The following is a 14,762-nucleotide window of genomic DNA, read 5'->3' as shown; positions in this document are numbered from 1 at the left end:
ATAGGATTGAAGTCACAACAAAAAAACATAATCAGAATACAACTTTCTTTTATAAAATTGATTCAAATTACAAACATAAGTAAAATAAAGTGTTGCATGTTTTCTACTTGATGTTGATCTTTACAAATATTTTTGGCATTGTTAAAACAAGATAGTTCTGTAGAGCATATTTCTAAAATAACTTTATCACAATAAGCATAACAAAAAACAACATATTTCAGCGCCCATACCTAAAAAAAACACAAAATGTATATTTCGCACTGTCACCAAAAAGATCTGTGATAGTATTGAAGAGTATTAAAAAGAGGGAATCCTGCACAATCTAGCGCCAGCACTTATGTGATAACAAAAACCAGACTGAAAAACAGTTTAGAAAGGCCCTAACAAGATGGTAAAAAAACAATGTAAAAATTAAAGTTTGCAAAGGCTGGGTATACTTACTTTTGTAACTCCCATTCACGATTGTCTAATGGACATACTTGTCTTGTTTTCAACCATCTCGAGATACAGTGAAAATGAAATGCATGCTATAAAAGAAAATATTTTTTACTAGTTAATATTTAACAAATGTCCAGTTGAAAAACTTATATGAACTTTCAGCTTACGTTGCATACACCCCAAGCTACTGTGCATTCCTCACTAGTTGCTGATGCTTGATTAGCTTGGCATTCAATACCTACAAAAAAGAAAAAACCTGCATTGATAACATAAAATTAGCAACATAAATTAAGTGCAGAATTTTATAGGAAAAATTGTAATATAAATATTATGTGGCAAAAACAATGACAGTACTTTAATATTATTCATAGATTTTTCTGTTCAGTATATAGTTGTGTCTAGACATTTTGGTAAACTAAAAAAAATTCTTAATAAAACACAGAAAAAGTCTACATGTAACAAACATTATTTAATTATTACACAAGAACTAATAACTGATAATAACAAGTTTAGTCTTATTGTGCAACCATTTTAAAAATGAACTACATAAAGTGATTTTTGAGTTCTTGCACGATAGGTTAAAAAGTGATCTTATGGATGCTACCAGGGGCTGATCCAGAAAGTTGTTTTGGGCATCAATAGCCTCTGCGGGTAGCGGCCCAGCCGAAATTTTTTTTGAGACTTGCAAGGGGTCTCTAGATTGGCTAAAACAGCCTTACCTGGAAATTAAAAACTCAAAATGTCTCCACAAAACTGTTGATATTTTCCATATTCTACAATATTTATGAACTATGGCCACCATATCTTTTTTATATTTCTTTCAAGGAAATAGTTTTTATCATACTTGTGAATATTTACGAAAGTAGGACAACAAAAGTACATGGCTTTAGCTTATGCATTGTCTTCTTTTTAAGTATAGAAGGTAGTTTCTTTATGAAAATATATCTTTGCTGTGATTGAAAACTTTAAAAATATCCAGAAAATGAGAAATAAAGTGATTGTAAAGCATTTTAAAATTACATCCCTCTATTTTGGGTGCCCCTTGCTGCCATGACAGATGGATCGAGATTACTTATTTCAAAAATTTCAGCATCTCTAACATACTAGTCGTAATATTGCACAGATTTTGTGGGAATCAATAAACCTTCAAAACGTTTATTTTTTCGAATATTTTAAATTTAAAAAACTTGTTTCTCACTAGTGTTTGGTAAAACACTAGTTTAAATTAAAGACGGGTTGCCTGTTAGCTACTTGAATGTCTTAATTTAATTAATTTAAATTAAAAAAATAATTTTTTATTTAAATTATTTATTTAGTCCTGTATTAACATCTAAAAGCATTAATTTAATTTTTACAATATATTTTCTCTCGTATATTTAAGCCAAATTCACCAGTGAAAGATTAAATTAGATATCAGATATTTGTATATATTGAATGTGGTTTACTCTGGGCACATGATATATGATATCTCGAGACTAATACTACCACACTAAATTCACATAAGATTAAAAGAGTCACTGAGGAAGGTACCACCTGATAGTAACCTTCAAAATTAACTCAGCATAAGATATTATAAGTAAATGTTAGGAACTTATAAATTAAAAAAAAATTAATCCTAATAACTAATTGTTTTGTAATATTGGAATGCTTATATTTTTCTACTAAACAACAAATGGGAAAAAAACATTTTCCTCAACAAAAAGTAAAACATAAAAAAATTACTACAAAAATATGCTGCAGTATTATGAAAAACAGATGCGATTGAAACATTTTTGTAAGAATTATAATAGTTATACTTTTATTCATTCAAAATCAAATTAAATGCCATTCCATAACTATGACAGGTAGTAGCCAGATGTCAGCCACATGATGGTACCACTACAAAAAAGGTTTGATCACTACACTATACTCAACCAATATTCATCAAATCAAGTGTGCATTACACAGTTTACCAGTATAAATTGCTAAGCCATCATTAAAACAATTTATCAATTTCTTTGAATCTGTTAACTGTTATTGTTTTTTCTAACTTTTCAAAAGCAATGTGCTCCTTGAGAATGATTTTCAGTTTAATTTCTTATTGCCTGAAAGAATTGACTTTAAACACAGTTCAATACCATTAAAAAACTATAAAAAACCTATTTTACTTTCTTCTTTTTGTTTTGAAATATTCTTTAATAAACTGTAATCTTATGTAAGTGGTAAATCACTTGTGCAAGATTATTATTTGCGTGTGTCTTGGCGTGTGCCTGTGATTGCACATGTCTCTTGACCAGGCCTGCTTTCTTTGTTAGTTTGTTATGGGTATTACATCTGTCAAGTAACTTTAAAATGAAGCAGTAGTTTAGAAATTACAGGGATGAGACATTTGTTGACCTAACATTAGACTAGGCCACGAACATGCCAACCTGAATGAGTTGAAAAAATAATAAACTGAATACAAGTGGAAATCTTATACTTACATAGGTCCATGATATGATTTCTGCAGATGGCACAATTGTCAACAACAATATCTGAAATGAAAAGTAGGATTGTAATGAGATCTTGGTTTACCATTAACTCAATTTTCTTGTCTATAACTAGATTTTGAAAATATGTAGCATAACAATTCACAAAAAACTTACCCCAGGCCCACAATGCAACTGCATTCCACTAAAATAAAAAAATATAAAAAAGTTAGACATGTTTTAGGGGAAATAATAATGGCAGTATAGTAACATTTTTAGATAAACATCAGATAACCTAGATTTCGATTTCTGGGGGCCCATTTTCACAGTTGTTTCTGCATATAAGCCCTAGACTTATGGAAGTTATGGTGGGCTTATACATGGGTGACAGGCTTAGATATGAAAAAATAGCAATGAAATAAACATTGAGCTTATACTTGGGGGAAAGAGGTTATACATGGGGCTCAAATTTAAAAGTTCACAGTATCACACTTTTTTTTCTGGGTTCCAAAATGGGTAGTCAAGCAACATCATATCAACAGCAGTTGATATGAATATTTAAAGCAGTCATAGTGACTATAGATGAAATAAAAAATAATCAATATTTTTTAGTAATAAAAAAAATTAGTTTTTTTGTAGAGAAATATTGTTTTAGGCCCTTTTTTATCATTTAAATGCTATCTGTTTAATTTTAGAATCATCTTTTTGCATTTTTTGGTTGGCTGGCTTTCATTTTAGGTGCTGTCAACTGCTAAAAATGTTAATTATTTGAAATTGTCACTCTTTGAAAAACTCAAAGGTTGTGTTGAGAGGAAAATTTAATATTTTTTGTAATAACATATTTACAGTGATGTATATTTCTATGGGATTTGAGGAAGTCATAATTTTCTAATCTTTTTATACAACAAGTTGAGTAATGGAAACATCCTTTTTATAACTAAAAAATTAGGCAGTAAAATAAGTCGTAACCTTATACCTTCGCACATTTTTGCACAAAATTGAATAATAGAGAAATGAAAATAAGGAGAATTTAATGATGACATCCAAATTAAAAAAAACTAAAAATATTTATGGTTTCAAGACATTCAGCTTTATGAAGGATTTTTTTAATGACTTTAGTTGGTGGCAAAAATATGTCTTTTTATACTGCATTGCATGCATCTTGCTACTTGCAGTACCATTTTGCATGACAGATAGACGTATACAGCTATTATAATATAGATAATATGAAATCTTATGATATTGTAAATCTGTAGCTTTGTTATCCTACTATTATCTGCATGACTGCTCTCATCATGAGTATTGAGCACAATACACATTACAAGCATCACTTAATCGATAAAAAATATATGAAAAGATAAAGATTTATACCTTTTTCACTTCAAATCTCTTTTTATCTTTTACCGTGGTTGTAGAACTGCTAGATTCAGACATTTCAATATCTGCATCTGCCATTTTTAGTTTCCTATACTGAATTTAAAAATCTAAAGATCAATGCTGAAAATAAAACAGATTTTAATGAAAAGATATACAAATAAGGTATAAAGAGTAAACAAGTATATTATATAATAGCGACCAAATATAATATATATAAATTATGGGGAAGGTGCAACACTTTCCAATGGCCACTGTGGGGATAGGGCTGATCAGAATTGACTGCTATTTTTTGCACACCATTTTATTGGTTCTTATAGACAATAATTGTAAACTAGTCTTTAGACTGTGAAACATTCCATGTTGATCACCAAATGTGCATTATTTTAGCTAATGTTATTTTGTGTATCGTTTATTGCACGTACAACAAAGCCATCATAAAACAGGCTCAAATATTTCTTTCAAAAGAAAGAACTATATTTGAATTTTGTATTAAAAAAAACAGACATTTTCTTGCAATTCTTTCATGAGCTAACCAATAATGGTTTTTGATTTGGCTTTTCTTTTTTTTCAACTGTGAAATAATAATATGTTGGCATTACTGTGACCTTGTTCATGAACTGTTGGACATTCTACAAAGAAATCACCACAAATAATTAATAATTTCACAGTTATTTATAAGAACAAAATACAAATAAACAAGGTTGAAAAAGCCTAAAAAAAGAACAGCACTGGTTCTTATAAAAAAAGTGTCTATTGTTAGCATACAATGGTACAATTTCACCACTTTTTATGAAAACCATAGTATCCGGTTAAGTCTTATTTTGGAGATTAACATTGCCAGTCAATCACAATTAAAAATTAAATTAAATCCTATCCGACAGTATATCACAAATTGACTGGGCCAATGGGACCCAGAGTAGAACAATTTGACAACAGAGGTACAATCTTGCCGACTGGGTTTTTGACTGGAAGTGACTTGCCTGTCCCTGATAAAACATCTTACTAAGATCTTACTAAGATCTTACTAAGAATCTTACCTAGATCTTACAATATTCTTGATAAGATCTTCCAAGATCTTGGCAAGAACGTGCAAGATCTTCCAAGATCTTCCAAGATTCTTACAAAGAATTGTGGTAAGATCTTACTACGATCTTTCTAAGATTCTTAAAAAGATCTTACAATATTCTTGGTAAGATCTTACAAGATCTTTGCAAAAAAGTGCAAGATCTTGTAAGATTTTACAAAATTCTTACTAAGAATTGTGTTAAGATCTTACAACATTGTTGATAAAATATATTTAAAATAAATTTTCAAAGATCTAACAAGTTCTTTCATTATTCTTTGTATGATCATACTGTACAAAATCTTACAGTTGCAGAGATTTTACGAATACCTTAGGGTTTTAATTAGAAATTAGAGAATCCTAAAAATTAATTTGTAACAAAAGCGTTGGACATTCTGATGATGACAAAAAATAGGATAAATGAAGTTCAACAACTATATTTTTTATGAATATATTATATACAAAGAAAGGAAAAAAATCATTCGTTGGAATGTTGAGTTTTTTTCTTTTTCTTATCCTGTCCCATCTGATTTACTGATGCTCGGCACATGCACCACATCTTTTCAAAGTCTTTGGATGGGTACATGACTTTTATTAGTTCTAAAATAATACAAATAAAATGTATTTAAGTTATATTTCTAATAGTTTTAAACTGAGTGTATATTTTTTATCATTGTTTTCTAACATTGAGCAAAATATCTACTTTTTTTTTCATTTATAAGGAAATTGAGACTGAAATAAACTTGACTAAATTTAATTAAGTTAAATATTGTGAAGATGAAAAAATTAAAAGCATTTGATAAGAAAAAGAAAAAAAATGTAAATAATAATTGAGTGAAGTCCATTATTCACCTCCTTTGTTTCGATAAGCCCTAAAGAAATAAGGTATCGCCAATGATTTATTATTTTTAGAATGATTGCTATACCTTTCAACAAACCAACTTTGCGAACATCCAAAGTGATTTTTCCAGTTTTGGACTGTTTTTGTGGCTCGATGATGCCATTTAACAATTCCTCATCAGTCCACAATTTCTTGGCCAAATTTCGAGCGTATTTAAGATACTTATGTGGCACCCGAGGAACATCCAGCAGATTTTTACCATCATCAAGTACCTAATAAAAACAAAGCCTTTATCAACTAAAAAATAGGTTAATTTTTTGGGTGTTTTTCTGGAGGATAAATAAATATATAAATTTCTTCATAATTGATGTACATACATAGTCACCACGGTTCAATTTATCTGCTGGGTCATTTGAAACCTGCCCCACTGTCGAATTATCACCCTAAAATAAAATATACAAACAAATCAATTAAAAACAATTTTTACAAATTCTCTTTTTTTAAAAATATTGTTTAATCAAGTAAATTTAAAATACCTTATTGACAAGCTCTTGTAGCAATACATTTGTTTTCCTACATTCCTCCAATATTAATTTTAAGAGATCAGTCTAAAAATGTATGCGAATAAATATATATATAAAAAAACAAAAAACAAAAACATAAAAGTATATTTTTGTAACAGGTCTCTTTTAATATTATATACACATTCAGCTTACGTCTTGTTTCTCTTCAATTCTTGGTCGTGATGACCTTTTTTCTGAGGCAGGTGGCGTTGATGTGTATATAGGTTGATGTCTTCTCTAATGAATAAAATATTTCATTCTAATTAAAAATGCACTATAAAACATATGTTATCTTTTCCGAACTATCCACTTTAATTATTATTATTTTTACTTACATCAGTGGTTTCTTGAAACGGATCCCTTTGATTAATTAGCGCACTCACATTTGACCCTGGCAATGTCTGTTTAAGCCGTAACTTCTCTTTATTTATTTCTGAATAAATTAAATTTGATAGTCAAACTCATGTGGGAATAACGTTTTTCGTTTTATAAGACCATCATTCAAAATTTAAACAATTTTTTTCCAAATTCATATATAGCTTACCTTCAGTTAGCCTAGATACTTTTGTTGGAGGTTCGTTTACAATAGATTCGTCGTCTGAATCATCTAAATTTGAAAGATTCCATAGAGAATTCATTTTAATTATACTTTCGCACACATATTGTCAACATGACATATAGAGAGATTTCTACCTTCAGAACCATGGTAGCTTGATTCTGCTCCTTTCTTTCTCAAATCATTTTCCAAATCTATGCATTTTTTATTGCACTCTTTTTCTGACCCTTAAATAATAAAGCTAAACATTTTATTAATCAATTTTATTGGAATCTTCCATCGAGGTAAATAATATTTAAGTACGTTCTTTGAGCATCAATTTTATTAGCAAAATTTGACTCGAAAGAACAAATGATAGATAATCATATTAAATGACGTTTTTTAATTGAAATGCATTATGTGAATGATTAAATAATCTTCTTTTAGTCATAGTAATCTGTTTTATTGTTAAAAATGATCAAAAAAAGAAAAATAATAAAAATATAAATTAATACCTCTGAAAATGATTTTTGTTGCAAATGTCCTATTATCTTGGGTGAGGGAAATAACATCTCCTATGTTGTACCTCATAAACCGTTTTGTCATTCTCTCATTGAGAACCGTATAGGTTCCCTCCTCAGGAAACAATACAACTGTTCGGATTTCTGAAATTACTAAAGTATAAAAAAAGTTTGGTAAAAGTAACAGCAGATTAAGAATGTGCATCTTGACTACCAAATAAAAATAACAACGTAAAACAACACCTAACCTTGATCAACATTTGAATTGCAAAGCTGTTTAGTTTGTAACCTTTCGCTGACAAATTGAGACATGATGATTGAATAACAGGAACAAAATTATCAGCGTCCGTTTCGTGTAAAATATGCAGCGTTGTGAACGCTTTTTTAAATCGTGCACACTTGATATTCGAAAAAAGAAGCGCGGTTTTTTAAACATTCGAAAAGGAGAAAAAGTATCAATTTTTTAAAGATTTTGCTAATTTTATGAAATGGATGACAGTTTCGCAAGTGAGCTTAGCGCACCATCGAGTCCAGAAGTGTAAGTTTATAACTATTTCTTATTAGACGTTACATAACATGTAGAAACCCAATAGCTGATTTTCACAAAAATGGTTTCTACCAAAAGAAAATCAATTAAAGTTTTCTTCTTCTACTCGACTGACTTCATTCCCTCCATGTTATTATTGAACATTTAGGTTCAGGTTTCAAATTGACGGACAGCAGCAACGGTTCACTAGATGTAGACAATCCATGCTTGTTGATATTCCATCAGGGTAAGAGCAAAAAACCGCAGCCTTTCTTATTCAGTTTTTTGGTTCCTTAAAGGATTCTTTTTCCAAGTTCGTTCGGAATGTCGTTCGGAATGTTAAGATCACATTTTTAAAGTTTAAAAACGAAAAGCGGCGATAGAAATGTTTTTTTAGATTGCATTTTAAAAGTTTAAAAAAGAAAAACGGCGATAAAAATGTTTTTTTAGATCGCATTTTTAAAGTTTAAAAACGAAAAGCGGCGATAGAAATGTTTTTTTAGATCGCATTTTAAAAGTTTAAAAAAGAAAAACGGCGATAGAAATGTTTTTTTAGATCGCATTTTAAAAGTTTATAAACGAAAAGCGGCGATAGAAATGTTTTTTTAGATCGCATTTTAAAAGTTTAAAAAAGAAAAACGGCGATAGAAATGTTTTTTTAGATCGCATTTTTAAAGTTTATAAACGAAAAGCGGCGATAGAAATGTTTTTTAAGATTGCATTTTAAAAGTTTAAAAACGAAAAACGGCGATAGAAATGTTTTTTTAGATCGCATTTTAAAAGTTTAAAAAAGAAAAACGGCGATAGAAATGTTTCTTTAGATCGCATTTTAAAAGTTTAAAAACGAAAAACCGCTATAGAAAAGCTTTTTTCGATCGTGTTTTAAAAATTTTAAAAAGCTGGACTCTTAGATTTCAAGAACTATTCACAGTAATGACTATTTTTACATATATACATAATCGCTTCCGTATCTCTTCGATCCTAATAATTAGTTTCATTTTTGTTTATTACAGCTCCGATGATGAAGATGAAGTGGTTTGTAGACAGCAAAATGTGAGGTAGGTTAAATCATGTAAAGTGTTTTAGAAATATATAAATATATAAATCATTGATTGTGCTATTTTTTAAAATGAAAACTTTTTTTTAGGAAAGAACCGTCAATGGAGAATAATCCAGATCATTCTCATGATTATTTGTCAAGCGGCGAAGAGATCTTACCTGGAGATGAATATTATGCCAATAATATACAAAATGGTTAGTTTGAGTAGAGAAAGCATCATAAATAAGTAAAGTATCTCAACGAAATCCTTTTAACATTTTTTTTTATTTCGATGTTTAGAATGCTTCGAACTTCAAGATGCTACGAATGAAATACAAATGCTTTCAGATACAGAAAGTGGATCAAGTACATTTGGAATATCTGAATGCAGTTCCCATGAAACCGATTTTTCTGAAAATGAAATTCTAGCAAATGAAAATGTCGACGAGCTCTTATATGAAAATTCGAATATCACTGTGTTATCTTTCAGTCATTTGCTGCTATTGTTTTCTGTCAAACACAATCTGTCTGGTGAAGCAACTAAAAATTTGTTGAAGTTATTTGCTACTGTATTACCGGAAAACAATAAATGTCCTCTCACTATGTCAAAGCTCAAAAAAATATCAAAGCAATTTCAACATAGAAAAACACATTACCAAGTATGTCAGCATTGCCACAGCCAACTGGATAAACAATTGCATTGTTTTAATGAAGTATGTAGGGAGAGTCATCCAATACAAGATGCACTATCCTTTTACATCCTTGATATTGAATCACAATTGAGAAGTATAGTTACAGGTAAGTTGAATAAATTTGAAACTTTATTTTTATTAGTGTCAGTGTGTTTAAAGTACATACATGAACGAAGTAAAACTAAGTTTTTATATATTTTTTTTTTATATATTTTTTATTTTATATATTTTAATATATGTTTTATTTATATTTAGAGAATCATTCACATATTGTTGACTACAAGAGTAAAAAATCCATTGATGGAAGTTACAATGATATAGTCGATGGTAGCTGCTATCAAAACAAAATATATGACCACTGCTATGTAACATTGGTTTGGTTTATTGATGGAGCGCCACCAATTAGATCAAAAAATGTTCAAATGTGGCCAATTACAGCATTTGTCGTTGAATTGCCAATAGCATTGCGATATGCTTTAAAGAATATTGTCTTCTGTGGCTTATGGTATGGAAATAAGAAGCCTGAATTTGATTTTTTTCAGCTACATTTTGTGCAAGCTGTCAAACATTTGAGGGAAAATGGTTTCAATGTTATGGTGAATAATCAGAACATTTCCTTCAATTTGAAAATACAAGCAGGGTTAGCTGACTTGCCTGCAAGAGCAGCTTCTCTTAATTTAAAACAGTTCAATGGGAAATTTGGATGCCCTGTATGCTATCATCCTGGGCAGAAGCTATGTAGAGATTCATTAGTATGGATTTATCCATATCAAGATGAAAACGAAAGGGCTGTTAAAAGAACACATGATGAATTGGAACTTCATGGGAATGCAGCTGAACAAAACAACACTATATTTTTCGGTGTCAAGGGAAGATCTGTACTACTTGACATAATGAACTTACCAGACGAAATTCCATTTGACTACATGCACTTAGTGGTAGAAGGAGAATTTAGAAGAAAGTTACTTAATTATATTTTACCTAGAAATGGTTTCCTTTATAAAGATGCCTTGTCTATCATCAATAGTAGCCTGACGAAAATGAAATATCCTCATGATTTCTCAAAGAAAACTTGCACAATTAATGAGTCAACAATAAAGCGAGCAAAGGCTGGGGAACTCCAGTTACTTCTGCTCCATGTCATTCTGCCACTATTGAAAGGTTCTATTCCGGATAAAATTTTCTGCCATCTTGGTCTTTTTGTCACAGCAATTCAAATTTTGAATGAAGATACTGTTACTGACCAAGATGTGGATTTAGCAGGAAAAATGCTAGAGGAGTACCACAAGTTGAATTGTGAGTTATATGGACCTGGATCACAGACCTTCACCAATCATGCGTTACTTCATTTGGCAGAACAACGTAAAGTACATGGATGTCCTTTAGTTTTGTTGTCCAATTTTGTTTTTGAAGGATTCATTGGAACTTTGAAACGACAATTCCATGGCACTAGAGGAATAATTGATCAAATGGTAACCAACATCTCGACCCTCCAAAATGCTCACCTCATTGCAAAAAATATTGGTGATTACAATATGCAGCCTCTCACTGCAACTCTATGTGGAAACATTGGGCCTGATAAAATAAAAATTGATACACATACTTATATGTATGGTTGCACAACTCATGTGTTTCCAACAATTCCTGATTATGATTTGCCAGAGGAACTTGACAATCAATTTCCTCCGTTCACTCAATATTGTCAACGTATATTACATAATGGTGCTGTGTATCATAGTTTATCATATGTGTACAAACGAAACTCAAATAGCTACATGGTGGCATATCTTTCCAATAATGAAATTAACTTTGGAAAAATTTTATTTTTTGCAAAAACTGCAACTGGGTGCAGTGTAGTTCTTAGAGTTCTACATGCTACAGGAAGATCATTATTTCCTAACAATATGTTAGGCAGTCTGAATGACACTGTTGATGATTTTATTGAAACTAAGGTGCTGGGAAAATGCTTTTATCACGTAATTCAAACTAATGACATAGTTATTATTTCACACAGGCAACTACACAGTAGAATTATATTTGTACCAGTAAGTAATGATGATGATGGATATGTGTCATTGGTTCTAAACAGCTACCAACATGATTGATATACGATCTTACAAATTAAACTATATTAAAATTGTTAAAGTTATCTGCCACTTATAACTCTCATTTTCTAGTCATTTTGGATACAAGATTTTGACGATTTTTTGTGACAAGAATTTATATGATGTAAGATAAGTGACATCAGTAATGTATAAAGATATATACACTTTAAAATTTATTGACATTCCGTATGTGTCGTAACGTCAGTAATAAATTTTAGCAACCTAAAAGCAACTTGCTGTGAAAAAAACACACACATACATTTATACAAAATACTGGCTTTCACTAGTAGATCAAGCTGCAAAGATATTTTAAAACTAATGTATATACATATCTTGAAAGTATCAAAATTCTTATTAATTTAATAAATATTCTTTAATGGCTAAAGGCTTTCAGTATCTTGATAAGATTGTGAGAATTTTAGGTGACTAGAGTTTTATCAGATTTTCAAGAATCTTGATAAGATCTTGACAAGATATTAGCAATTTTGGTTACAAGAATTTATAAGATTTTTCGGGAATCTTGATAAGATCTTGATAAGTTTGTGATAAGATCTTGACAATTTTTGGTAACAAGAATTTATAAGATTTTTCGGGAATCTTGATAAGATCTTGATAAGTTTGTGATAAGATCTTGACAATTTTTGGTAACAAGAATTTATAAGATTTTTCAGGAATCTTGATAAGATCTTGATAAGTTTGTGATAAGATCTTGACAATTTTTGGTAACAAGAATTTATAAGATTTTTTGAGAAACTTGATAAGATCTTGATAAGTTTCTGATAAGAACTTGACAATTTTTGGTAACAAGAATTTTATAAGATTTTTCAAGAATCTTGATAAGATCTTGATAAGATCTTGTAAGATATTATTGAATAAGATTTACTAAGTTTTCTTAAGATTCTTAACAAGATCTTACAAAGATCTTGTAGGATCTTGTCATAAGTAAGATCTTACAAGATCTTACAGGATCTTACAAGATCCTAATAAGATTTTATACCAGGGGTACTCCCACCGACCGATAAAGTCTTGCCACATGAAGGCTTTCGTTCTCGCACTGCGAAGCAAAAGGATCATGAAGAAGATGCTAGAAAATGGTGTATTTGTATTTAGGAAATAAAGCTAGCTATATCAAAAATTTATGCAACGTTTCTGCTTAAAAAATCGATTTTTGACTCTTCCCTTATATTTACATTCTTATTATTTTGTCTTAAATGGATGTGCTAAAAGTTCCTAAATAATCATTCTTTACAACCAGGTCAGTGTATTGATTCCAACCCAATAAAATATCGATCAGTTCTTCAAAACAAATTTAAAATCATACAGCAACCCTCTTAACATCAACCATTCACAACTCGCGATCCATTATAGTAATATCATGTAAAAGATGCACAAAAATTATAGCTTTTATGAGGCGCCGATGATGGCATTATTACGGTTATGAGGTTCTAAAACGGGGCAGCAAACACAAGGCCTACATTTCATGATGAGGTAGAAAAAGACCGAGGAAGACTATATTGAAGACAACCAAAATCCCTACAATCTACCGGGGCAAGATTTTACACCTCAGGAACATAAACATGCTCTCCACAGGACCTTCCGAAGTTTCTGCATTCCTGGTATAGGAGGGGCCGACGTTGACGGGTATAGGGATGGTGCGACCAAACGTGAAAACCTTGGTTGAGGGGTAGGTAGAAGATATGGGGTCGGCAGAAATACATCTGTCACTATGGATTATGTGGAAGAAGACGAACTCAGAGGAGGCTAACGATGAGTACATTGAGATGAAGAAGGTCTTCCATAGTATTATGGACTCAGTATTCCAAGGTAGCGATGTGCTAGATACAATGTGCTAGATACAATGTTTGCTCAGGTTAAAACACATATGGAAAATCCAGCACTACCCAAAAGTGGCTTTACAATTAGTCGAATACTATACCTTGACGTGGACTTCCACAAATTGAGGCTAACAAGGGGTTCACCATACATCGAACTACCTAAATGGGTAGCCTCTAAAAAGGTGAATGAGGACGAGGAATGCTTCAAGTGGGCTGTTATAGCATCCTTACATCATGAGGAGATAGGGAAGAACCCAACTCGAATATCTCAGATGAAACCCTACGTAGACCTTTATAACTAGGGGGGAGGGGTATAGAGTTCCCAAAAGGTATCAAAAGCATATACAAATTCGAGGCGAATAACCCTGACATTGCGGTAAATGTCCTATATACAACGGAAAAGAACAACAACATACTACGTCGATCGGTGTGCAAGGGACGTAACAAGGTGATGACCCTATTGCTTATCACGGATGATAAAAAAAGACATTATACAGCCGTCAAAAGTCTATCGAGGCTCCTGGGCAAGGAGACCTCAAAAAATAGGAATGCAATGCATTTTTGTCCAGGCTGCCTACAGGGCTTTTCCACAGTTGAATCGAGGGACAAGCTTTAAAATTACGATGCCAACAGAGGCTAAATAATGGCTTTACCATAGGTATGGCCAACCGCAATTCAAGGTACCCTTTGCTATCTATGCAGACTTCGAGAGTCTACTAATACCGGTAGGGGATTCAAGAGACAAAAAGACTAAAAAGCTAAGCAAGCACGCACCATCTG

The 14,762-nt window shown here is 31.1% G+C and overlaps 2 protein-coding genes and 1 long non-coding RNA gene across 4 annotated transcripts; 1 reads left to right on the top strand and 2 right to left on the bottom strand.

The window, feature by feature from the left end:
* Nucleotides 1-28: 28 nt before the first annotated feature.
* LOC130655383 (RING-box protein 1) lies at nt 29-4,408 on the bottom strand. Its single transcript, XM_057458135.1, has 6 exons — nt 4,257-4,408; nt 3,063-3,090; nt 2,901-2,951; nt 606-676; nt 442-527; nt 29-230 (listed from the first exon to the last, which is right to left on the bottom strand). Exons 1-6 carry the CDS (start codon nt 4,338-4,340, stop codon nt 218-220), a joined length of 333 nt encoding a protein of 110 aa, XP_057314118.1. The 5' UTR covers nt 4,341-4,408; the 3' UTR covers nt 29-217.
* Nucleotides 4,409-5,746: 1,338 nt separating this feature from the next.
* Nucleotides 5,747-8,774, bottom strand: LOC130655382 (uncharacterized). 2 transcript variants are annotated; one of them, XM_057458134.1, is made up of 10 exons: nt 8,034-8,749; nt 7,780-7,938; nt 7,423-7,512; nt 7,274-7,336; nt 7,065-7,162; nt 6,883-6,966; nt 6,703-6,774; nt 6,544-6,609; nt 6,252-6,438; nt 5,747-5,925 (listed from the first exon to the last, which is right to left on the bottom strand). In XM_057458134.1, exons 1-10 carry the CDS (start codon nt 8,095-8,097, stop codon nt 5,804-5,806), a joined length of 1,005 nt encoding a protein of 334 aa, XP_057314117.1. In that variant the 5' UTR covers nt 8,098-8,749; the 3' UTR covers nt 5,747-5,803. The 2 variants fall into 2 exon arrangements, with proteins under 2 accessions (XP_057314117.1, XP_057314116.1); XM_057458133.1 differs by lacking the exon at nt 5,747-5,925 and having other exon boundaries at nt 6,086-6,438; nt 8,034-8,774.
* Nucleotides 8,460-9,370, top strand: LOC130655384 (uncharacterized). Its single transcript, XR_008984643.1, has 2 exons — nt 8,460-8,558; nt 9,325-9,370. It is a non-coding gene; the product is annotated as an uncharacterized LOC130655384 (long non-coding RNA).
* Nucleotides 9,371-14,762: the final 5,392 nt, after the last annotated feature.

Source organism: Hydractinia symbiolongicarpus, chromosome 8 (genome assembly GCF_029227915.1).
Source record: "Hydractinia symbiolongicarpus strain clone_291-10 chromosome 8, HSymV2.1, whole genome shotgun sequence".
Taxonomy (NCBI): Eukaryota; Metazoa; Cnidaria; class Hydrozoa; order Anthoathecata; family Hydractiniidae; genus Hydractinia; species Hydractinia symbiolongicarpus.
Note: the sequence above shows the minus strand (reverse complement) of the source record. Positions and strands in the feature narration are given on the sequence as shown.

Excerpts from the sequence above, each read along its gene's own strand:
- LOC130655383 (XM_057458135.1), bottom strand. The coding sequence starts at position 4,340 with ATGGCAGATGCAGATATTGAAATGTCTGAATCTAGCAGTTCTACAACC. Across the intron at positions 2,952-3,062 it reads AGTTGCATTGTGGGCCTGGG|ATATTGTTGTTGACAATTGT; the intron begins GTAAGTTTTTTG and ends TTTTCATTTCAG. Across the intron at positions 677-2,900 it reads AAATCATATCATGGACCTAT|GTATTGAATGCCAAGCTAAT; the intron begins GTAAGTATAAGA and ends TCTTTTTTGTAG.
- LOC130655382 (XM_057458133.1), bottom strand. The coding sequence starts at position 8,097 with ATGTCTCAATTTGTCAGCGAAAGGTTACAAACTAAACAGCTTTGCAAT. Across the intron at positions 7,337-7,422 it reads AAGCTACCATGGTTCTGAAG|ATGATTCAGACGACGAATCT; the intron begins GTAGAAATCTCT and ends TTTCAAATTTAG. Across the intron at positions 6,967-7,064 it reads CGTTTCAAGAAACCACTGAT|AGAAGACATCAACCTATATA; the intron begins GTAAGTAAAAAT and ends TTTATTCATTAG.